We start from the raw sequence: 25,415 nt of genomic DNA, 5'->3' as shown, positions 1-25,415 counted from the left end.
AAAAAGTAAAGGCCCCAGTATAGAGCCTTGCGGTACTCCACAATCAACTGAGTTATTATTAGAAAGAGTACCGTTCACGTTCACGGCCTGAGTTCTACCAGACAGATATGACTTGAACCACCGTACTGACTCTTTATTCATGCCACATGCATCAAGCTTTTCCAACAGTATTGCATGGTCAACCGTATCAAAGGCTAAGATATTATTGATACTTACTGTGACACACAGCGGGAGGGTCACTGTATTTTGCGCATGGAAATTGGCGAGGGTCACTCTTGCAAATTCTTTTGAAGGCTCACCATTTTTCACCCCAGGGCCTTCGGATGTAAAGGTTAATCAATCTAATCTGATGAAAATTTGAGGGGGCACATTTCACGATGATGAATGTGGAGGTTAATTGGAAGGGGGCGCGTTTTGCATTTCATTTGTAGCTGAAGTTCCAGCGGACCCCTCCCCCCGTAAAAAAACGAATACTCCCTTATTGCCAGTGCTTTTGATCCGGCGATGAGGCTGGACAGGTTAGATGCTTTGTGTATATCCGTGACCTAGCCCAGACCAATTCTAATGAAAATCGTGACCCCCAGGAGAACATTTCTATTTTATGAGCCGAATAATTTCTTCTACACAGAGCTCGTTATAATGAATATTACCCCCTTCATGGCAGTGGAAAGCAATAACACAGTGGGAACCAACAGATGCAATGGGACGATAGCCTCATGTTTACGGTTTACTGTAGAGTCGACGAGCAATATGACCTAGATATCTTTTTATAGTGCTGCAACATTTGCTAACTCAATATGCGACGACATCATACATCGTATGTTTATAATTAAATTGGTATGATTTTTATATCAGCTCCTAAAATTATTCTCTGATAATTCTGTAAAATCTTAAATCGGCGTGGTATACCTTGTAATGATATGAACTAGAAAAACATGCTCAGGAGGACGTAACGGCGGGTGCAGTGTATATATAACACATTGGAGAGGTTTGCTTCTCTTGCTAATTTTTTCAGTACGCCATTTGGGCGTGTAAAACTGGGACACCTATTATTTTGGCGTGTAAAGCTGGGACACCTATTTGCAAACAGTTTAGGGGTGTACACAACTCGATAAAAATATTACACTGAGACTTACGAGTCACTGTAAATTGGTGCCTTTCCCAACAAAAATCTTTATGGATTTCAGTATCTTTGTGGGACACAGAGGCCATGCATACACATTAAAGGTATTCGGTCACCCGTTTTTTAATAGCCAATCACAGATTTTACGCGGGTGGCCGCTTTTTAAAAAGGGCGCCCCACACTACCAGCCATGGCATACTTAGCAGCGTCGTCTGCATGTCCTTTGACGTATCAAATATGGAGGACCGACAGCTATAGGTGGTACGGGGTAGTACGCTAAGCTCCGCCCCTTTACCATATATGGAATATGCAAATTTACGGTGACCGTGTACCTTTAACACATAGAACGTTAGAAAGCCATTGACAAAGACAAGAAACATTTTTAATTTAACGGTACAGGTTTTAAACGTTGACAAAGTCCTTACTCTTAAAGATAAGAATCTCTATTGAGGTCAAAAGGACGGCCTATCGGAGAATCAAGGACTATTTGACAAGTGAGACATTCCTTCACGAACAGACTTTTAGGAGGATAGGCAGAATAACAACAGGTGCTACCAACGAGACAGTTCACATGAGTAAACATGAAAAGTCAGATACGCCTCAACGAACAAAGGTGGGTAGGTCCGAGTAACAACAAAAGTCACAACGAGACTGTTGACCGCCGTAAACGTTACCAGCGTTAGTTATTTTCTGCTCTGATAAGGTAAGCTAAACTTGATATTTCTTGCTCGAAAGTGTTCGTATACGTTCCTTCTACCGGAGTGTAGTTCATCATTTAATCGGTCTTTCGTCAATTCGTTCGTTCATTCATTCATTCAATGTTTATCTTTCTCTGATTGAATCGTGTGCAAAGACCTAAAACCGCCGTACCTTCTCCCCAGTAGAAATATTCATTACTAGGCTTCTACATATTTCACGGTACGGGGAGAAAGCCTTTTGCATACATGACATTGTTGAGAGATAACACTCTGTTGCCTTTTGTCGCTAGAAATTCATTGTAGATTTCACCTCAAGCCCAAGCCTCCCAACACCTCTAACCTTCGACTGCTATTGGGGACGAATCAGGTGCTCCAATGTATTTCACTTTATTCTAGACTATTGGTGTGTAGGCTGCGTTAAAAAAAGGTGAGGGGTGAATGAATTCAGGGGGATTCGAAAATTCTTAGGATAATCGAGGGGCATTTGAGTTTTGCTCTGCCTATCGAGGGGAACCTGAAAATATTTTGGTTCCCAACATTTTGATGTTGATCAATGGTTCTAATGTTAGTAATAATTAAACAAAATCTAGAAGCGTTTTGTTGCATTTTATGACTTTAATCTCGAAAAAATCTAAACATATATGAATGCCATTAAATTTTCGTAAAAAACAACAAGTTGGCCTTGTAACGGGGCAGGAGTTATAACTGTTGATAATTTTTCAATATTTCTATGCGAAGTATCAAATACAGTTTCTTGGTGTCTCTCTACAGCATGCTGAAAAAAAGTTTGTCAACAAAGCCCGTTTGTCTAAATATTGGTGATAATTGAAGTAGAGCAGACAGAAAGTCATTTGTCAATAATACAAATGCACAGAGCACATAGGCTGTGTTGGCAAGCTGAATACTAGATAGCTCAACATGTTGTAAGGAGTAGAACAAGAATGCAGTTGCATAAACTGAACAAAAATATTGTCAAAATAAAAGTTAATACCTCTACTGTTTTACTACTGCCTACAGTGTTACTGTCACTGCATGCCGGTAGTGACAGTGATAGCTCTGACTCTGATGTAGTGTAAGAAGATTTTGGGTCATAGGACACTCAATTGACAATGAAACATACATGTACACAAGAGAAGGCCAGAGAGCAACATATAGAAGACTAGGAGACTTAAAGTTTACCATGGATTTTTGAATTCTGGCATGTGAAAAATAGAGAATAAACAAATATTAGAGAAAAAAGATGGGGTTACCTTACGAGAAAAGCCATAGTTTTTCTCATTGAACAGTAAAGACTCTAGTTTAAATGAAAAAATATGTGACTAAATGGAATCATTTATTTTTTTACCAAATTTGCCATTATTACAACCAAAATTTTTGAGATTAAAACTTATTTTATGAGATATTTAAACCTGCCAGTATTGTCAATTTTGTAAAACATTTATAAGTAGCATCTAAGTTGTATATGTCTTGTAATTTTGAAAAAAAAACCCGATTTTTTATCGCTTGGTCACTGTTGTCAGTTTTTCGTACTTTGGTAAAATGTAGCCAGGAATTCACAATTTGCATACGTTCTCATGACTGTCATTAAATTTGTGTGCTCTTTATAGCTGGTGCCATTGACCTGGCCAGAGTTTGATAAACTGAAGTAGGCTTAGACTGATAAATCCCAAAAGTCCACTGATGCATTTAAAAATGAATCAATTTAAGAATTTGCCTCAGAAATATAGCACTACAAGCTGCTGATAAGAGGTAGTGACGAAAATCTGCGTGCAGAGCTATGCAATACATGTTTATCTTTACTCTGCATGCATTCCTAATAAATATGCGGCTATATGATAATTGGGGGGACTAGAAAATTTTTGATCATGTAGACGGGGGAGACGTGACATTTTTAAGGGTATTGGGGGCCTGAAAAAATAAGATTTCAATCGCAATTCCTTCAGAGCGCCCCCATCATTTTTTGAACGCGCCCTTAGCGACTCAAGGCTGGTCGTGCACACAAACTCCAGTAATAGTGAGCTGTCGGCAAACTTTTTTCTCATACCTATACTGTAAACTCAAAAGTTGTATTCTAAAATGTATTTTACCATAGATGTTCCAACGCATCATGTTAGCAACACAGTTTCGCCAAATCTTACGGATGACAAAGTCGTGCCGTATACCAGCCGTACTGAAGTGTAACAACATTTTGTCGTTTGAGCGTCAACTTACCAGTGGAAGGTAGGAAAGAAAAAAAAATCAGGAATCTGTTAATAATGTCTATTCGTATGTTTACTTCATCAAAATATCCGTCTTAAACTGTATGGATACACAAAACCTGTGAAGATGGTCAAAACATATCACATACGGCTCACGTCCTGTGGCCGAACATGATAGAGTTCCTGAAATGTCCAACAGTTTACAAATGATCGTGATGTTCTCGTGGGAAACAAAATAATGGCACTGTTCGGACAGAAAATAGCACAACCAAATATCAATGGATAGCACTGTGTTCCTTATTTTGAAATTTGAGCAGATATGTTAATTTTGCTTTGGGCTAAAGTCAAACTGAGATGCCGTGGTAACACACGGGGTCACGTTGTGCTGATTAAGTGGTTGTTTGTGAATTAAAATTTAATCCTGTAACTTCGAATGTTGAATGTACATGTAAATTGCTTCCGATATTTCTACAAGACTTATCTTTAAGGTTCAATCCGTGATTGATTTCCTGCAGAAAAAACACCTGCATGTGTAATCATAGCATCGCAATGAGATATATTCTCCCCAGTATGCAAATTTTAAGTAACGATCTGCACTTTGGAGTCGAAAAATCGGTGGCATACTAAAAAAAAATTACGGCTACTGTACAGCAACTTTTGTCCCAGTCTTTATAATTACTATAAAGGACCGTGTGGCACTATCATACATATACGTGAATAAGATAAACTGTTAATTGCAGGGATGGATCTGGCAGGACGAAATCAAGAATTGAGCTGAGGGTACTGCAGGAGTCACATCGTGCTGGTGCAATTGAATTGCTGACGGATGTTTTCTATAGACACGGACCTGTACTTAAGTATCTTGGAGCTTCGTGCGAGTGTGTGAAGCACTTAAACGAAATAGCTGTCAACCAAACCATTCGTGATGGTGTAGGGACGGTTGCCATCGACACAGAGGTCAATAAGGTAGCTGGTGTATTAACGTCAATTTTGAAATCCCACGAAAAAGACGGCAGCGAAGATTACGACCTAAAGCTGATACGACAGGTGAAGCCTTATCTGGATGTAATCGCTATATTGAGGGCAAGGTTTTACCAGCTAGATGAAGTAAAAGCTGAGCAGTCACGTGGGAATAGGATGATGGAGACATACCAAGTTGGTGTCGGTGATGATTACCATGGAAGGAACCTCATTCTACGGATGATTTATCACAGCTTCAAGCTTGGAAAGCTGAAAGGCGTCAAATTTGCATACAGTGAAGTGACCAATCCAATAGTTCAGCACGTCCTTTCCAAAGACCCAGGATTTGTATTCATAGGTGACATGATCAAATATGCAAACTTTGAAACGGATGGTTGGAAGCCATTAGCTGGTATGCCTGCTGATTGTAAAGGAGCAGTCGTATTTAAATACAAACTGTAACATTGTGCTGTAGGTGTCGTCATACAGGATCGACAGGATCTTTGCTGAATATCATAAATTGTAACCTCGCTCTGGAAGTATAGGACTAGGGAAGTCAGTTCCTACTTGACTAGCTCCACCAGTAGGTTCTGATTATCTTGATTCGACTCTATCTATATCCACGTGACTCTGTTAGGCATGCAACCATTACCAACTTGTCACTTGGCAACAGATTTATATCAGTCTTAACAAAAGTAAAATAAATTAATAAAGTGTCAACAGCAATTCTATAATGGACAGATTGCATTGACATACCACAAGTGATGAGACTGTCACGGCTATTAGAACAAAACAGCATGGCTGTAATGTTTCTACAAATAATAAATCATTATAAACATTAAGAAAATTTAAAGTCACTGTCCCTTAATAGTGAATCAGAATTTGAATTAATTGTAAGTCAGTCACTTAACTTGAATTGCGTGTAAGATAAACTTAATGAAATTCAAAAATTATACTGTAGACTTCAGTTAGTGACTCAGCGAAGTAATTCCGGAAACAATGTCAAAAGCGCTGGCGAATATCGTCTTTGTAATTTCAATATCAAATTATTTTTTTATAGATAGAATCGACAGTATGTATGACTTTTTATGGCCATATCTTCACTGCTTCTCACGTCATTGAAATTGTATTGAAAGATACATCTTCCGGTGATTCTTTAGTTCTTTTGTATCCGGGACTTTCACAGATATGTCTCACAGAACTAAGCAAAACAGAGTTTTAAAAGTTATCATTGCTGTATATTTAATAGCGTCAATTGTGTAGTCACTACGCACTTATAGAAAGGTCTCCTGAACCCAACGATGTCTTCATGTTAGATGACTGCCAAGTTTTCACGTATGCATTCATCGCACATGTAGGTTTTGTGAACACTTCCACCAGAATAACCAGAATGCTGAGTTTTCCTTTTTTTACTAATTATGACGTTCATCAAATTATGTGAACGTTTTTCAAGGACGAAGGTCACTTTTGATGTAAGGAATTGGTTATACGGTTCCATCCTTCGGCCTGAATGTGTAGATCGAGTAAAATACACGTTGGAAAGCATTGAAAGTAATATGTATCGCACCGAATAGCACATAATGCGAACCATTGAGGGAAAACGATTTAACATTCAATCTATCAATGAAATGCAGGTAAATTTATGTAAGGTAACAGTGGGTAAATCATTTATATTACATACTTTTGTTTATTTAACTACACTCTGTGTGTCATTTTTAGGAACGCTTGGCCTCTTTAATATTAGTCCCAAGAATAAATGCATGCGTCATAGAGGGCATGACAAGATTGGTCACATGACTATATTGGATCGCACGTTTACCTATTTGACTTTACTGAGAAAAAGAAATATAACTGAAAACTGTGACATAAATAAGATGACAAAGCCTTAAAGGGACAAAGTCGGCCATTTTGTTTGATACGAGATACTACTTATTTTGTTTACCATGTTGAAGGATAATAAATGGGTGACCATGCATATTTTTGACACCAGCTGTAGACACAATACATGAATCCATCACGAAATTGAATTAATGGTCATCCAATTTCGCGATGGTTTCATTTAATTTGTCTACAACCGGGGTCGAATATATGCATTGTCACTCATTTATTCAGCATCTTTCAATGTGTCAAAAAATATAAAAAGTATCTTGCATCAAACAAAATTCATGAAAATGGCCGACTTTGTCCCTTTAATGATCAGTGGTTCACAACCAACACAAATACTAACCGTATCAGTATCCTGGTAGCGGTTACGTTGTTATGACGGATACCTATTCAAAACTGTTTGTGAGAAGTGGCCCATGGCCTGTGTATTAGCTCGGTATTTTGTTCCTTTACGTTGCAGTACAGTTGGTTATGGATCACTGAAACTGTGACCTTAGGCTGCATTCATAAACGCCTCTGGAGGGGGCAGGGGTTTCGAAAATATTGAAGGCAGGGCATTTGAAGGGATTTTGGGACTCAAGATGGGGACTCAAAAATATAAAATACATGTTGGTTTGTCAATTTTAGGCTGTAACGTTTTGCTAATTTTGGGGGTTGGTTCGTTTTGTGTATCTACTTCAGTTTCTTGTTGTACTTCTGACGCGTGATGAAACTCCGGCTTTTACTTATCAACACAGCCATATGTGTACAGTAAAAAATACATCATCAAAAATATATAAATGTACAGATATAGCTTGTTTTGTGAGAAATTTTTAACAGATTGCCCCAAAGATTCCCTTGATGATTTAATTATGGACGGAGCAATGTATTGGGCACATCTTGCTGTACAATACTTGCGCAAAAATGATGACCCTTCCAAAAAGGCATGCGTGAAATTTCACGACCTTTCAAAAATGCTTGCACGAAAAATTGTGGCCTACATGTTACTTCTGTCCGATCCCTTAGAGAGGGATTTCGAAATTATAACAAGTCAGAAGGGGTATTTGAAAGCAATTTGAGTTTGTTAGGGGCATTTGAAAAATCAGGTAACTATTTTTATCCCCCTCCCCAGAAGTGTCTGTGAATGTAGCCTTAGCTCCCAGTAACAACAGTACAATTGGCTGAGTAAGGGGTCTTGACACGGCTGTTTACCCAGTCTGCATAACTGCAACCCTGTTAACATTCAAAGCAGATTCAACTACTTGTAAACGTAAACGTCGTTTGCAAATTAGAGTGCACCGGGATACATTCGTCTGTGTGTAGGTAGGTAGGTAGATAGTTACCAAAATTACATCACGGGTTATCATTGCATAGCCTTAAAGTTTGTTCGAAATAATGTGAAAGCCATGACGTGGTGTAGACTCTGTCACTACTTTGTTTTCCATGACCTAATTTTTAGTTTACTTTAGCCCGTCTGACTGGATTTGTATAGAATGGTTTCGCTGCATGCGCGTTTGTTTTTTGTCCTTGAACTGGCTTGAAATGATCGAAGAGCGCACACCACTGTTAGGGTCAGAACCTCAGACGACTAATTCAATGAGAAAGAACGTAATCAGGTACTGCCAGAGAATCTAGTTCAAAAATAACCATGTCAAAGCTGGTATGATACTGATAGGGGCCACTGTATGACGTGTCTCAGCAAGTCCTGTAGACTGGGCTTCTTGCCGCATAAAAATACGATGTTCAATTAATTGGAACGTTCTAGCTACAAGGCCCATAGCTGCAATAATTGTAGACTTGGCTTGATGCATCGCGCAAGCCGCACGACAGAAGGCCAAGCCGCTCGGCCCAGCCCTCTAAGGCTACAATTATTGCAGCTACCTAACCAACATCAAATCACAGTCTGACCGTGGTTGAAGGGACTGATTTAACCTACATAGCTCCGACCATAGCCATCCGAATAGTGCAGCCCTCTGGGCAGAACTCATGCCTAGCTATGCAGGACAGGGGTTCAATGGAAAGTTAAGGAAGAATTCTATTTTTACGGAGGGGAGGTCGAACTTAAGCTACAAATGAAATGCAACACCCCCCCCCCTCAAAATTAAATTTCTAAAATTTGGACCCCCCCCCCCCCCCAAACAAATAATTCATTTGGAAAGATCGATTAACCTTTGCACGCTAAGGCCCTAAGTGGAGTTTGACATTTGGAAGTAATATGCGACATGACGTCTTCTTTGAAATAATCAAAGACTATCCCAATAACTTTATATTTTAGAATCACCATAAAGCACTTGCCCCAAAAATATGCAAATTATGACCGTGTACCTAATTAAATATTAATATGGCCGCCAACATACAAAAGTTTGTATATTTCCACTATTTGTCAATTTTCATATAAGATCCTCATTAAGTTATCATTTTACATTACACAACTATTGATTTCTGTCAAAGCAGCATAGACTGACATAAAATTATAAATATAATAGTGAAGATACACTGATATTATTTAGTTATGACTTATGAAGTGTAATGTAAACAAAGGCCCTTTTTATGGCATGTACATATGTAAAAGAAATTCTGTCTTCGAAGACAACACTGTCGATGTTGATTCTAATAACAATTACTCTGATGAAAATAAAACAGAAAACGTCTTCAGTATTATTGTGTTCTAAAACCCAGTTAACTTTCCTATTTTGTTTTGATTACAAATCTCGATTACAAATTATATACAAGAAAGCTAATTCTGTCTTTACTTGCATTTTTGTACAATCAAACAAGTAACTATGAAGAAAATAAAAATGTGTACAGTATATTGTTCAAAGTATTTTGTGTAAAGCACATTTTTATATTTTGTAATACATCCCCCTACTTTATACATCGATACAAAGAATAGGAACATTTACATTGTCCCAATATCTCATCTGATACTATCCGTCAGTCAAAGTCACCTATCAGAACCGAGTAGTGCGAAAGATGCAGTTTAATGACCTTGACAGTCAGTCAAATGATTCGCCAGAGTAACCTATTAAAAATGCACTTGTCCCATTGATGTTCTTATTTATATTTGTTCATCCTTGTCGTTTAAAGGTATGTAATTACAAAGTCCAAAAATCTTTGCAAACACTTCATATAACAGAACATTTTCAAAACTTTGAGCTATTTTCGCCAGTTTAAGGCAGTATGCACCTCGAAAGTAATGCTGGAGGTCCATGTAATATTAACACACAGTTATTTTCCTAGGAATTTTTTCTCATCTAGGATGAACACCCTCGTATTACAAATTTTCAAAGAACAGAGAATCGAAAATTTACTATGTTGGCAGTAGTTTACTCGAAGGATGGAGGGGTGTATACTTGGGCTGAAAACCTAAATTTTGGTATTAAAATTAACAATTAATTTAAGTCAAAAACTTGATGCTATTTTCTGCAATGTAATATTTCACTTGAAACAATAGTATATGTAGGAAATACGACTATTTTATATTCCAATATCTATCCTCATTCTAAAATGGCAGGGGTTGAAAGACTGACACAAAAAAGTGACTTAAAACATGATTGGCAAAATTGAAATGCCTCTTAGTCAAAATGTAAGAACTTTATTGCTAAACAAAATAGTCGTTTTGTTATATAGACTTAAAGAAAATAGTGTGAACAGTTAAGAACATTTGACCCAGCCAGATTGGAGTTAAATTCTTTGGAAATCTTCCAGAGAAGTCAGGAAATCGGATGGGTTACATACATTTGCATAAATTAACACTTTTTTATCACGTAACTCACGACTGGTTGACAAACTAAAAGGTTAACGCTACCACAGTCCCTCTGTGACCCAACCAATATTTTAACCTTGGGTTAAGAAATCAATTGAAATGGAATGAATATTTGCAAAAAAAACCGTGATTTTGAGCAAAATACGCTGTATTATTGGGTTCAGCGTCCCCTTATTATAATGAAACTTGCGGCCATTCTCTTACTAAATTAAGAATAAAAATCAGGGGTCACCGTGCAAATTTTGGTACTAGATAAACAAATAACCCAAGGTTTACCGAAATTTAAACTCTATTGACAAAAAAAATATATTTTCGATTTTCAAAAAACTAAGCCGGTGCAAAGTTTTTAAACACCAAGAGCTTTAAAACGAACCCGCACAAGTGGTAGATCACAATTGAATTGAAAAAGTTCGAGAGTCCGAACATCTGTCCCTGAGGCGCGTTCTACCTTAAAGTGATATGGTGAACTCGGCACGACACTTATTTCTCTTGGTCAACTTGAAAATTTTATCTTTGTGATCAAAAGTGCTCTTTTTTGCTTGTTATCATCTGTTCAGACAGAATAAAGACATGCTCGTATTCTGTTTTATATGCTTTTTCAGTCAATTCTGTTGCTTTTTGACATAACTCCATACAAACCTTACTTAAATTTGACCCCAATCAACCTCCCCCCCAAAAAAAAACAAACTAACCCAAAAAACAAAAAAAAACATTCCTTGTAAAATTTGGCCCACTAAAAACGGTTAAGAGAACAAGGCCATTCTGTCTTGTCAGTCTGTGTGAGTGACAGGCGCTTTGTCTGTTGCTAGTGAGCGAAACTCACGCAAATTCTCTACTGGCCAAGGGGACCGGCAACTTTAAAAAAATCACTGGCCCTGAAGGAAATCAACTGGTCCGATCATGAGGTCAAATCCAAATATAGTGGCGATTTTTTACCCGCGCTCAGTATAGGGCCAAGAACACTATTGAAAAAAATAACAAAGACGCCACTTCAAAATCCTAACATCAACCTGATTTTGTGCCTTTTAATTCTTTTATTCTTTTTTGATTCTTCAAATGAAGATGACTATCAAAACCAAAAGTTAGGGCAACAGATCTCAGTGTTAAAAAACATATGAAATCGGTGAAAGGTTAAGCACTAACACATAAAACGTTTTTATTCTTAAAATAGCCTTTCACAACAAATATTTCTAACATTGAGAAAAAGAGCACAAGCGTGGGCTTGAAATATGTCCCAACACGGAAATGCTAAGCATCCAGAACGCCGATCAGAGATGATTAAGTTTGGCAGTACAAACACCGGATCACAGACAAATGGAATCAATACAACACTTTACTCTTCCAAAAACGCTACTGGCTTCTCCCCTTTTAGGGACTCGTCGTCAAATTCAAGGAAGGGAATACAAAAACTATGGCAACTGATGAAGAGAAATAATACTGAAATTTCGAAACCCACGTTAAAAGACGAATCACAAATTTAAAATGTAAGCGTAATCTATACAGTGACCAAGTCAAATGGCCATCAACGCCAAAATACAATGAAGACGGTCCGTGGGCTAGAGGGGGTCTACGTGCACCCCGAGAGGATAACAAACCTGTATTTTTCAGAAGCCTTGGGATCCCTAGAATACGAAATGGAATTTTAACAGAAAAAATATAGGGACGCAATAGCTGTTATGGTCATGTTTTGAAGGGTACCGCAAAATCACGATTTTCCAACCCAAATGCATTTTCGTCAAATCTGTCTTTTCGTAAGTCATGTGCTGAGCTTATTTTTTTAACGTAACTTCACTTGTTTGGTATCATTAGAAAGGTGATTTATTCTTCTTTAAGACGACATACTGTTCTATGCAATATCTTTTACATTTTTTGTGATTTATGACTAAAACTTACCCCATACCCAAAAATTTAACATTGCAAATTACAGTAAATCTCAAATTCTTCCAATGTTTTAGCTAGGCATAATAAAAAATGCAATGCTTTGTATGAAATCTGTTTTATTTGATACAGGGACATGTCATAAATGTGAAATAGACTTTTAACAGAAAAATATTGGGACTCTACAGCTGTAAAAGTCATATTTCAGGTGCAGCCAACGGAGCTATTCATCGAAAAAGCTATTCCAGGAGCAATTTTTGAGGGCAGGGGAAATTTTAATTTTGCTAGGGCAGGGGACATGTTTTTAGGTGGAAGGGGAGCAAATTTAAGGTTTTTTTGTAGGGCAGGGCGGATATCGGTTGATTGTCCTGGGGACAGGGCTTGGCGAATAACTGTTTGAGGGGCATTGTTTCCAGGGCAGGGGAAATTGGCAAGTTTTTATAGCCACAGGGCGAGGGAGCTTCAAAAATTCATAGTGGGGAGGGGAAACAGGCAAAAATAAGTGGGGAGTGGGTAAAAATGAAGTTTGAGTGCGGGAGGGTAAGTCGAAAAATTTTCTGTGGGAGGGCAAATTATGAACAGCTAATTAATTACCCTCTTGACTTAAAATTAGTCAGTTCACATTATTTGTCATGCACAATATATCTTATCATAGTAAGGACCTTTTTAAAAGTGCATTGTTCGTTGGCTGCACCTGTAATAGTCATATTTTGAAGGGTACCGCAAAGTCACAGTGTTGCAGATTTGCATGCATTTTTGTTGTCTTCCTATAAGTCATCTGCTGAGCTTGTTATTGAATATAACCTCACTTGTTAGGTATCATTAGAAAGATAATTTACTAATCGTTGAAATAACATATTGTAACATGCAATATCTTGCATAGTTTACATGAAATATGACCAAAACTTACCCCATACCCCAAAGTTTACATTGAAAACTTCAGTCATAGCTAAAATCATATTGTAATTTTTTTTTACCTAGACATATAAAATCAGACATTTTTTGTATGAAATATATTTCACTCGGTAATGGGTCATGTCAAAAATATAAAATAGACTTGTAACAGAAAACAATTGAAATTCTGTAGATGTAACAGTCAGATTTGGAATGGTACAGCAAAATCTTAGTGTTCCTGACTTATGTGCATTTTTGTTGAATATATCTTCTTATAAGTCATCTGCTGAGTTTCTTATAGATTATAATACAAGTTGTTAGATATCATTAGTACGATAATTTACTAGTCTTTAAAATGATATATTGAAACATGCAATATCTTGCATAGTTTTCATGAAATATGACAAAAGGTTACCCCATACCCAAAAGTTTACAACGAAAACTATTGTCATAGCTAATGTCAAATTCTACCAATTTTTTACGCAGACATAAAAAAGTGGGCACTTCTTTGTTTGAAATCTATTTTATTTTGTACTTGGTCATATCTGAAATATGAAATGAACTTTTAACAGAAAAAATATTGGGATTCTATAGCTGTAACAGTCGTATTCCGAGGGGTTCCGCAAAATCTCAGTATTCATGACTCCCATGCGTTTTTGTTAAATATATCTTCTTATAAATCATCTGCTGAGCTTGTTATTAAATATAACCTGACTTGTTAGGAATTATTATTAAGGTATTTACTAGTCTTTAAAGTGACATATTGTTATATGCAATATCTTCTTTAGGTTTCATGAAATATGACCAAAAACATACCCCATACCCCAAAGTTTACATTGAACATTACTGTCATAGTTAATATCGTATTCTACCAATTTTTCACCTAGACATAAAAAATGGGGCAATGTTTTGTATGAAATCTGTTTTATTTGGTACTGACACATGTTAAGTATATGAAATAGACTTTTAACAGAAAAAATATTGGGATTCTATAGCTGTAATAGCTGTATTTTTAAGGGTACAGCAAAATCTCAGTATTCCTGAATCGCATGAGTGTTTGTTAAATCTATCTTCTTATAAGTCGTCTGCTGAGCTTGTTATTGGTTATAACCTGGCTTGTTTAATATCATTGGAAAGGTAAGTCTTTACAATGAAATATTGTAACATGCAAAATATTGTACACTTTTCATGGAATATGACCAAAACTTACCCCATACCCCAAGGTTTATATAGAAAGTACTGTCATAGCTATCGTGATCAAATTCCGCGAATTTTTAGCTAGACATGATAAAAAGAGCTCTGTTTTGGTATGAAATCTGTTGTATTTGGTACTGGGTCATGTCAGAACTGTGAAATACACTTTTAGCAGAAAAAAATATTTGGATTGTATAGTTGTAACAGCAATATTTTGAAGGGAAATGCAAAATCGAAGTACCGCAGACAGGCACCTTTTTTGTTAAATTCTTCTTCTTGTAAGTCATCTGCTGAGCTTATTTTGTAACACAACCTGGCTTGTGAGGTATCATTAGTAGGACAATTTATTCTTCTTAAAGATGACATATTGTAAGGTGCAATGTCCTTTATAGTGTTCCTGAAATATGGTCAAACTTTACCCCATACCCATAGAGTTCAAATCGCAAATTACGGCTTATCTAAAATTCTACCATTTTTGCTACACATAATACAAAAGGCAATTCTTGTATGAAATCTGATTTATTTGTTATAAAAGTATGTCACAAGTATAAAATTAACTTTTAACGGGAAGATGATACAATTTAGTAGCCATTTGGATCATTTTTGGAGGGGGAACCCATATATGACAAATGTATGTGTTTCGGCAAATTTGCCATATGATACCTGGGTACCCTTCCAAATATGATCCAAAAGGCTAAAAAATCATATTATATTCCTGTACAAAGTTAATTTCATATTTCTGACATACTTTTTTAACAAAACAGAGATTTCATAGATTGCATACAAGCATTGCCTTTTGTAGACAAAGTTAATAAATTGTAAAAAATGGTAGAGTTTCAGATTTGCAGTTATTTGCTGTGTAAACCTTGGGGTATAGGGTAAGCTTTGGTCCTATTTCATGAAAGCTAAACAAGATATTGCATATTACAATATGTCATTTGAAAAACAAGTTAATTACCTTTCTATTGATATCTAACAAGCTAGGTTATGTCAAAAATCAAGCTCAGCAGATGACTTATAAGAAGACAGATTTAACAAAAAACATGCGAGAGGGCAATACTGTGATTTTGCGAGACCCTTCAAAATATGACTGTTACAACTGTAGAGTCCCAATATATTTCCTGTTAAAAGTCTGCATCATATTCCTGATTCCCAGTACCAAATAAAAAGATGTTATCACATGCACAAGCCAAGTTTGTCGTCTCCGAACAAAAAATACGGGATTTATTCTCTGGTCGTTCTACGTCACGACAACCCGCGTCTATGTCATCAATTTTGGTGCGTCGGACCTTTTTTTGTCGATCTTCGGTGTGCTCGGTGTTAGGTATCATTAGAAAGATAATTTACTAATCGTTGAAATGACATATTGTAACATGCAATATCTTGCATAGATTACATGAAATATGACCAAAACTTACCCCATACCCAAAAGTTTACATTGAAAATTGCAGTCATAGCTAAAATCAAATTCTACAATTTTTTTTACCTAGACATATAAAATCAGACTTTTTTGTATGAAATCTATTTCATTCGGTAATGGGTCATGTCAAAAATATAAAATAGACTTTTAACTGAAAAAAAAGAAATTCTGTAGTTGTAACAGTCAGATTTTGAAGGATACAGCAAAATCTCAGTATTCCTGACTTGCGTGCATTTTTGTTGAATCTATCTTCATATAAGTCATCTGTTGAGCTTCATATAGATTATAATGCAATTTGTTAGATATCATTAGTACGATAATTTACTAGTCTTTAAAATGACATATTGAAACATGCAATATCTTGCATAGTTTTCATGAAATATGACAAAAGGTTACCCCATACCCAAAGTTTACAACGAAAACTACTTTCATAGCTAATGTCAATTCTACCAATTTTTTACGCGACATAAAAAATTGGGCAATTCTTTGTTTGAAATCTGTTTTATTTTGTACTTGGTCATATCTGAAATATGAAATGAACTTTCAACAGAAAAATATTGGGATTCTATAGCTGTAACAGTCGTATTCCGAGGGGTTCCGCAAAATCTCAGTATTCATGACTCGCATGCGTTTTTGTTAAATATATCTTCTTATAAATCATCTGCTGAGCTTGTTATTAAATATAACCTGACTTGTTAGGAATAATTAGAAAGGTAATTTACTAGTCTTTAAAGTGACATATTGTTATATGCATATCTTCTTTACGTTTCATGAAATATGACAAAACATACCAAATCCCCAAAGTTTACATTGAACATTACCGTCATAGTTAATGTCGTATTTTACCAATTTTTCACCTAGACATAAAAATGGGGCAATGTTTTGTATTAAATCTGTTTCATTTGGTACTGAAACATGTTAAGTATATGAAATGGACTTTTAACGGAAAAATATTGGGATTCTATAGCTGTAACAGCTGTATTTTTAAGGGTACAGCAAAATCTCAGTATACCTGAATCGCATGAGTGTTTGTTAAATCTGTCTTCTTATAAGTCGTCTGCTGAGCTTGTTTTTGGATATAACCTGGCTTGTTTAATATCATTGGAAAGGTAATTAACAAGTCTTTACAATGACATATTGTAACAGGCAATATATTGTACACTTTTCATGGAATATGACCAAAACATACCCCATACCCAAAGGTTTATATAGAAAGTACTGTCATAGCTATCGTGATCAATCCGCGAATTTTTAGCTAGATGTGATAAAAAGAGCTCTGTTTTGGTATGAAATCTGTTGTATTTGTACTGGGTCATGTCAGAACTGTGAAATACACTTTTAGCAGAAAAAAATATTTGGATTGTATAGTTGTAACAGCAATATTTTGAAGGGAAATGCAAAATCGAAGTACCGCAGACAGGCACCTTTTTTGTTAAATTCTTCTTCTTGTAAGTCATCTGCTGAGCTTATTTTGTAACACAACCTGGCTTGTGAGGTATCATTAGTAGGACAATTTATTCTTCTTAAAGATGACATATTGTAAGGTGCAATGTCCTTTATAGTGTTCCTGAAATATGGTCAAACTTTACCCCATACCCATAGAGTTCAAATCGCAAATTAAGGCTTATCTAAAATTCTACCATTTTTGCTACACATAATACAAAAGGCAATTCTTGTATGAAATCTGATTTATTTGTTACAAAAGTATGTCACAAGTATAAAATTAACTTTTAACGGGAAGATGATACAATTTAGTAGCCATTTGGATCATTTTTGGAGGGGGAGCCCATATATGACAAATGTATATGTTTCGGCAAATTTGCCATATGATACCTGGGTACCCTTCCAAATATGATCCAAAAGGCTAAAAAATCATATTATATTCCTGCTCAAAGTTAATGTCATATTTCTGACATACTTTTTTAACAAAAACAAAGATTTCATAGATTGCATACAAGCATTGCCTTTTTTATACAAAGATAATAAATTGTAAAAAATGGTAGAGTTTCAGATTTACAGTTATTTGCTGTGTAAACCTTGGGGTATAGGGTAAGCTTTGGTCCTATTTCATGAAAGCTAAACAAGATATTGCATATTACAATATGTCATTTGAAAAACAAGTTAATTACCTTTCTATTGATATCTAACAAGCTAGGTTATGTCAAAAATCAAGCTCAGCAGATGACTTATAAGAAGACAGATTTAACAAAAAAAACATGCGAGAGGGCAATACTGTGATTTTGCGAGACCCTTCAAAATATGACTGTTACAACTGTAGAGTCCCAATATATTTCCTGTTAAAAGTCTGCATCATATTCCTGATTCCCAGTACCAAATAAAAAGATGTTATCACATGCACAAGCCAAGTTTGTCGTCTCCGAACAAAAAATACGGGATTTATTCTCTGGTCGTTCTACGTCACGACAACCCGCGTCTATGTCATCAATTTTGGTGCGTCGGACCTTTTTTTGTCGATCTTCGGTGTGCTCGTAAATATGTAAACAAACAACATGGCGGCCGATGTTTCTCCCACGATCAAAAGTCATGTAATGAAATTGATATTTTCACAGACTACGACATTAATAATCCTAACAATGTAAACACAATAGTGTACCGCCTGTATATTCAGAAGGAATTACGTGAACAATGTTTGGAAACAACGAACTCGAAGCTGGTCGCGTATACCGTGGGTTCCGTACGCATGGCAAACAGGGTCAGGCGCGACGTTTACAGTGTTCGCGCCGTCGAGATTCAGTCGATATCTGTTCCCGAAAAATAGCGTATCTTCGTCTGTGATAAATTTCTGGGACTATGCTATCTTTGAAATAGAGTATAACTTTGCGGAAGGTAGCCTACGTGTATACCGATAGCTGTCATTTGCTCCACACACGAACGAACATGAGCTGCAAAACATGAGCGCTAACGCACACGACGGACGTCTGGAAATGATTGACAACTTGTTCACCGCGTACTGATATTATTCCTAAAGTAGCTCAAAAGTTTAAACGCGGAATCGTCATGGAAAACTTATTTTATTCTGCAAAAAATAACGAATTCTTGGCTTGTGCATGTGATAAGTATATTATTCCCTAATATTTTTCTTCGTTCAGCTCGGAAAATACTCGTGACGTAATGACCGTGTCACCACTCGTCTTCGACTCATGGTGACACGGTCATTACGTCACTCGTATTTTCCTTCGCTGAACGAAGAAAAATATTAGGGAATAATATTAAATTACATAAAGCATTGCCTTATTTGTTATTTGTAGCAAGAAAAGTGGTAGAATTTGCCGTTAGCTACGAAAGTAATTTTCGATATAAACTTTATTGTATGGGGCACGTTTTCGTCATATTCCATGAAAACTATATAAGATATGGCATATAACAATATGTCATTTTAAAAACTACTAAATTACCTTTTCAATGATGCCAAATAAACATGGTTATGTAATAAAATAAGCGCAGCAGATGACCTACAATGGGACAAAGTTAACTAAAACGCATATGCTGTGATTTTGCAGTACCCCGCAGAATATGCCCGTTACAGCAATAGAATCCCAATATTGTTTCTCTTAAAAGTCTTTTTCATATTTCTGACATGTCCCTTTACCACATAAAAAAGATTTAATAGCAAAAACGGCCAGATTTTATATGTCTAGGTAAAAAATGGTAGAATTTGATTTTAGCTATGACTGTAGTTTTCAATGTAAACTTTGGGGTATGGGGTAAGTTTTGGTCATATTTCATGAATACTATATAAGATATTGCATGTTACAATATGTCATTTTAGTAAATTATCTTTCAAATGATACCTAAAAAGTGAGGTTATATTCAAAAACAAGCTCAGCAGATGACTTATAGGAAGACAAGTTTAACAAAATGCATGCAAATCTGCAACACTGTGGTTTTGGGGTACCCTTCAAAATATGACTGTTACAATTGTAGAGTCCCAGTATTGTTTCTGTTAAAAGTCTATTTAATGTTTCTGACATGTCCCTGTACCAAATTAAACAGATTTAATAGCAAAAACGGCCAGACTTTTTGTGTCCAGCTAAAAAATTTGTAGAATTTGGTTTTAGCTATGACTGCAATTTTCAATGTAAACTTTGGGTATGGGGTAAGCTTTGGTCATATATCATGGAACCTAAACAAGCTATTGCATGTTACAATATGTTACTTTAAAGATTTAGTAGACTCTTTTTTAAATGGAACCTAACAAGTGAGGTTTAACAAAAATGCATGCAAATCTGCAACACTGTGATTTTGCGGTACCCTTCAAAATATGACTATTACAGCTGTAGAGTCCCAATATTTTTTCTGTTAAAAGTCTATTTCACATTTATGACATGTCCCTGTATCAAATAAAACAGATTTCATACAAAGCATTGCATTTTTTATTATGCCTAGCTAAAACATTGGAAGAATTTGAGATTTACTGTAATTTACAATGTTAAATTTTGGGGTATGGGGTAAGTTTTAGTCATAAATCACAAAAAATGTAAAAGATATTGCATAGAACAGTATGTCGTCTTAAAGAAGAATAAATTACCTTTCTAATGATACGAAACAAGTGAGGTTACGTTAAAAAAATAAGCTCAGCACATGACTTACAATAAGACAGATTTGACGAAAATGCATTTGGGTTGGAAAATCGTGATTTTGCGGTACCCTTCAAAACATGACCATAACAGCTATTGCGTCCCTATATTTTTTCTGTTAAAATCCCATTTCGTATTCTAGGGATCCCAAAGCTTCTGAAAAATACAGGTTTGTTATCCTCTCGGGGTGCACGTAAACCCCCTCTAGCCCACGGCCTTAGTACTTTGCACAATGTAAACTTACTTGTAAATATCGGACATATACTTTCTGGTATCGAAGTTTGACGTCTGACATATTTCCGTCATACATAACAAGCTATATATCGGTCTAGTATCGATACTAGACGATACAAGAATGAATTGCCTTCTGTCGCGGCACGCCGGGTTTGCTGCGAAATTGCCAATATTTTACCTCAAGCTGATACATATCGGTGATTTGGAACTCTTTCGCGGCACAGTAAACATACTTGGCAATGCTGGAATGACTTGCCTTGCGTCTCGACACGCCGGATCTGTGATATCACAGATATTTACTCGATATTTATCGGTGATTGGGACCCTAATATCGTCACTAGAATGACTCTCCTCATGTCTCGGGCACGTCTGGTCTATGTAAAATCACCGATGTTTATCGGCGATTTCGGGACAAGTGTCCGATATATATGTTAGAGATTTGCCACCTCACAGATCTTGCCAAGCCCGACTTCTTCATACTAGACGATACTATACTTGTCAAATCGCGGGCAAATAATAGATGTATATCTAAGAGATACTACCTTACAGATTTGGCCTCGCGGTCTAGCCAAGCCCGACTTCCGTAGTCCGACCCTCACTTAAATTATACGATACTTGTCTAAAGCGGTGGGTAAATATCCAATATCGGAGATTTCACCACCTTACATATCTGACCATAGTCTTTGCCGATGATCTATGATCTGACTAAACAATTCTAATTTCGATATACTGTTTTGTTCAGTAGCTATAAATATCCGATGTCATATAAAAGTGTAATGTTGAAGCGTCCTCGAAATCAAGTTTCCCTAGTCAAATGCAACACGGTCGATACGCTAAACAATTACTCTTTTATGACCACGACGAGAACTCAAACGTAACACATGCTTAACAAATGGGGAGAATAGCATATTGGATAGCGCCACTATACTCTCACGACAAAAAATGAGGCAAGGTCTTTCGGTTTGATGCAGTACCGATCAGTCTGTTCACTTTTTATTTGCGAATTTCACGTTTTGCAAATGTCTTGAAAGAATAAATTTCATATCTTTGAATAATTTTGTCAGGTATTTAGCTTAGTAAAACATTTTGGTAAACTTCTGTACAAAAAGCGAAATTAAAGTTACTGGTCCGCGTCTTTAGGAACAGCAGGACATCTTTCAAGAGTTATTGGTCCGGCATGAAAACTGCTGGTCTCGGGCCATCGAGTCAGCGTGAATTTCGCGCGCTGCCGCCGATTTGTAGAGCCTACGACTCAAAACCACTGAACCAAACGTTAACAGTCTATATACGTGACATGTATGTGATTATCGAGTAGAGCAATTGTAGATTATCCGTATTCTCCCTTCACAATTTCGAAATCCAGTAATCTATTTTGTTCTGTAGATTTCTTATGTGTCATCATTTCGGTAATGCCTTTGACTTATGTCACTTGTGCCTATTTGTTTACCACTTTATCTTTGAAATCAATTTTGATAAGAAATCATTAGGAGCTATTGGCGAAGTTTTCCAGTGTCTTCATATCTGTATATCAGCTTTCTAATAACAATACCACATGTGGACATGGAAATCTTACTCCGATCTTCTCGATTTGACGGACGGGACAATTATATTTTTCGCAGCCTATTGATTTTGGATACCTGAAATCTTTACGAAACCTTCTTATGCGCTATATAAATAAATGAATTGTTCATTCCTGTTGAAACATATTGTTATATATATAATATTGAAATTTTCAGTACCATCGTATCCTATGACAATAAATAAAATTCAACAATCCCAATTCTATCACTAATACATTGTAGATTAAAAGAAGGCGCATAACTATTATCGCATCATCTGAATATTCAATGGAAGCGCTAGAGCATATCTAAGGATTTCTTTTTCACTTACATTTTACACCGTATTCTCAAGTCAAATGTTTCACAATGTGTCGAACTAATCCTTACCTGACCAGCTAAGTCTGCAAACCCTATTTTAATGACAACTTCCAAAAACTGAAGTTACACTGTGGAGATATTGATCACAAAAGCTGACTTATGATACTCAAAGATATTTCCAGAGATCACAGGCAGCCGATCACACGAAGTATTACATCATAAGCATTATAATACTATAGGTACTAAACACTTCTTGAAGATTTAAGAAATCAAGTCACTAAATTTCAAGAATTCATTTCTCACTATACAGAATATACGCTTTGTGGAGGTATCATGTCGATCATATCGTTCCGTCATTCTATGCGGCTGCTGATGACTCGCTCTACCGTTTTGAGTTGGAAATTTACAAAAAATTCAATGTTTCAGAGGAGGCATGCCAGCGAAAGGTAAGTCTCCGATATAAGCGATCACTCTATAACAAAACGATTCAGTGAAGTCATCGTCCAGATCACAGCTATATTAGGATGGTACAAAATGTCATAGACATGAGACAATCACGAGGTTCTACGATAGAATAGTTGTTTTGATACTCAGTTCAGCACTTACAGAGGGACGAAAACGACATTTAAAATCAAGAAAATGTTCCGTTACGCCCCCTAATGTTATTGTTGGAGGAAAAGCCTATAATATTTTCAGTGAATCTTATCAAACCATTTTAAAAATTCATTATGAAACTACGCTTTAGTCAATGGTGTGTACACGACAACCTAAAGATGGCCATTTCTTCCTGTAACATAAATGAAAATGATAGCAAATCAAGAGATACAACACAAAATAACTCAGAGCATAACTGTAAACTCATGTAAAATGTTCAGAATGTATGGAAATTTCACGCGTGAAAATTTAAGAATAGTTTAGGAATGTGTATGAAAACAATAAACGGAAAATGTAACTTTTGATAACGTACGGAAAAGTATAAGTGTAACTTTTGCTACTGGACCACGAAGTTTTGTTCACTACACTGAATGTACAGAACGTATAACGCCATGAATACAACTGTGTTCGTACTGAAACTTGTATCATACATACATGTACGATTTATTTTTTCTCTTAATGGTAACATACGGTCTACTAAATTAGCAAAGAGAGACTGTATTTGATGAGTTTTGCTCTTGGAAGAAATGCACCTTCTTATATTTTAATATCTGTTTTTAGAGGAAGGCAGTCGTCGGAACTCTGCTCAAAGGTTGCCACTGTTGTTCACAGTTGTGAACACTGTATCTAAGGAACGTTGGGGATTGATGACAGTTAAAACATGTTTGTTAACAATGAAGATTGTGAAATTAAAATGTTGCAGCGCCATTGACATGATGCATCTAGATATCATGCACAATACATTGTCTGTATACAAGACAGTCGCACACGCGCAGTTCAGACGACTGCCTCCCTTTAAATTATTTCCTGTCAATCGTTCAGTTCCTACGGCTTGTGTGATTCAATATAGGACGTCTGCAATTTCACGTTGCTTCATTCAACCATCGTCTGGCATGGAACATAAATGTGTTGTGATAGAACTTTGGAATGAATCCTTCATGGGATTTATTTTTAATTTCAGGCAAGAGATGACAAGATCCAGCATCCAATTAAAAGTATTAGAGGCGCAACACCGTGTCGATGCCGTCGAACTTCTGACCGACGTCTTTCCGAGGAAAGAACCCACGCTCAATTTTCTGCAGGCTCCTTATGAGTCTGTCAAGCATTTCAATGAGATTGCCGTCAATCGCGCCATCCGTGATGGCATAGCGACCGTTGCCTTCGACAATGAAGCAAACAAGTTGGCCGGTGTGTTTGCTTGTTTTCTGATATCTCAAGAACATGAGGGCAGTGAATATTTTGCTGACGTGAAGCTACTGGCACCAGTGAAGCCTGTGGTAGATCTGTTCGCTGTATTGAGGGCGAGGTTTTATCAGCTGGAAGAAGTGAAAGCTGAGCAGTCCCGTGGATCTAAGTTCGTAGAGATGTACTTGATTGGCGTTCAGGATGGCTACCATGGACAGGGCATGGCTCGGCGTTTAATTGAATATAGTTTGAAGCTAGGAAAAGCGAAGGGTGCAAAGATGGCTTACGCTGAGGTGACGAGTCCAATCACACAACATATTGCTGCCTCTGATTCCAGATTTATTCGAGTTGGTGATATGATCGAATACGCCACCTTTGAAGTGAACGGTGAGAAGCCATATGCTTGTATGCCCTCTGAGTGGAGAGGTGCAGTTTTATCTGTGACAAATCTGTGACAAGACTGTGGACAAATATCTGACTGTACAGGGCCGTAGCCGAGGGGGGGGACAGGTGCCCCCCCCCCCCTGGAATTTCCCACATCGTCAACATGTAACTTTATAGAAATTATCCTTATCCTTTCTAATCTAGGCTCTTCTCCCTTGGCAATTTGGTCAGGCTACGGCCCTGCTATAGTGTTTGAATCATAGTATTTCTAATTTTTGCGCAAAGTCTAATTTCGCATATTCTTTTCATTAATTGATATAAACAATGAAAGATAAATAGCATGGAAGTTTTGTTATTCAGAACAAGAGAAGAACGGCAGCTAGTAACACGAAGAATGTTGATCAATCTAACCACACACTTCAGAGATAACAAAAAATGTATTAACCATGATGGAAATGGAAATAAAAGAGTCACTCAACTGAACAACAA

General features: G+C 36.6%; 1 protein-coding gene across 4 annotated transcripts; it reads left to right on the top strand.

Moving 5' to 3' along the window:
* Nucleotides 1–1,596: 1,596 nt before the first annotated feature.
* LOC139118499 (uncharacterized) lies at nt 1,597–25,415 on the top strand. Of its 4 annotated transcripts, none has more exons than XM_070681811.1 (5): nt 1,597–1,826; nt 3,914–4,041; nt 4,760–8,169; nt 23,014–23,149; nt 24,319–25,415. In XM_070681811.1, exons 4-5 carry the CDS (start codon nt 23,037–23,039, stop codon nt 24,995–24,997), a joined length of 792 nt encoding a protein of 263 aa, XP_070537912.1. In that variant the 5' UTR covers nt 1,597–1,826; nt 3,914–4,041; nt 4,760–8,169; nt 23,014–23,036; the 3' UTR covers nt 24,998–25,415. The 4 variants fall into 4 exon arrangements, with proteins under 4 accessions (XP_070537912.1, XP_070537913.1, XP_070537911.1 ...); XM_070681810.1 differs by having other exon boundaries at nt 1,598–1,826; nt 4,760–8,165; XM_070681812.1 differs by lacking the exon at nt 23,014–23,149 and having other exon boundaries at nt 4,760–8,165.

Source organism: Ptychodera flava, chromosome 19, assembly GCF_041260155.1.
Source record: "Ptychodera flava strain L36383 chromosome 19, AS_Pfla_20210202, whole genome shotgun sequence".
In the NCBI taxonomy this organism is placed as follows: Eukaryota; Metazoa; Hemichordata; class Enteropneusta; family Ptychoderidae; genus Ptychodera; species Ptychodera flava.
The sequence above is the reverse complement of the archived record's forward strand: the minus strand, read 5'-3'. Positions and strand labels throughout refer to the sequence as shown.

What these genes read in the sequence shown, in the direction of transcription:
- LOC139118499 (XM_070681809.1), top strand. Translation starts at nt 3,914, where the DNA reads ATGTTCCAACGCATCATGTTAGCAACACAGTTTCGCCAAATCTTACGG. An exon ending in CGTCAACTTACCAGTGGAAG is followed by an intron (nt 4,042 to 4,759) that starts GTAGGAAAGAAA and finishes TGTTAATTGCAG; the next exon opens with GGATGGATCTGGCAGGACGA.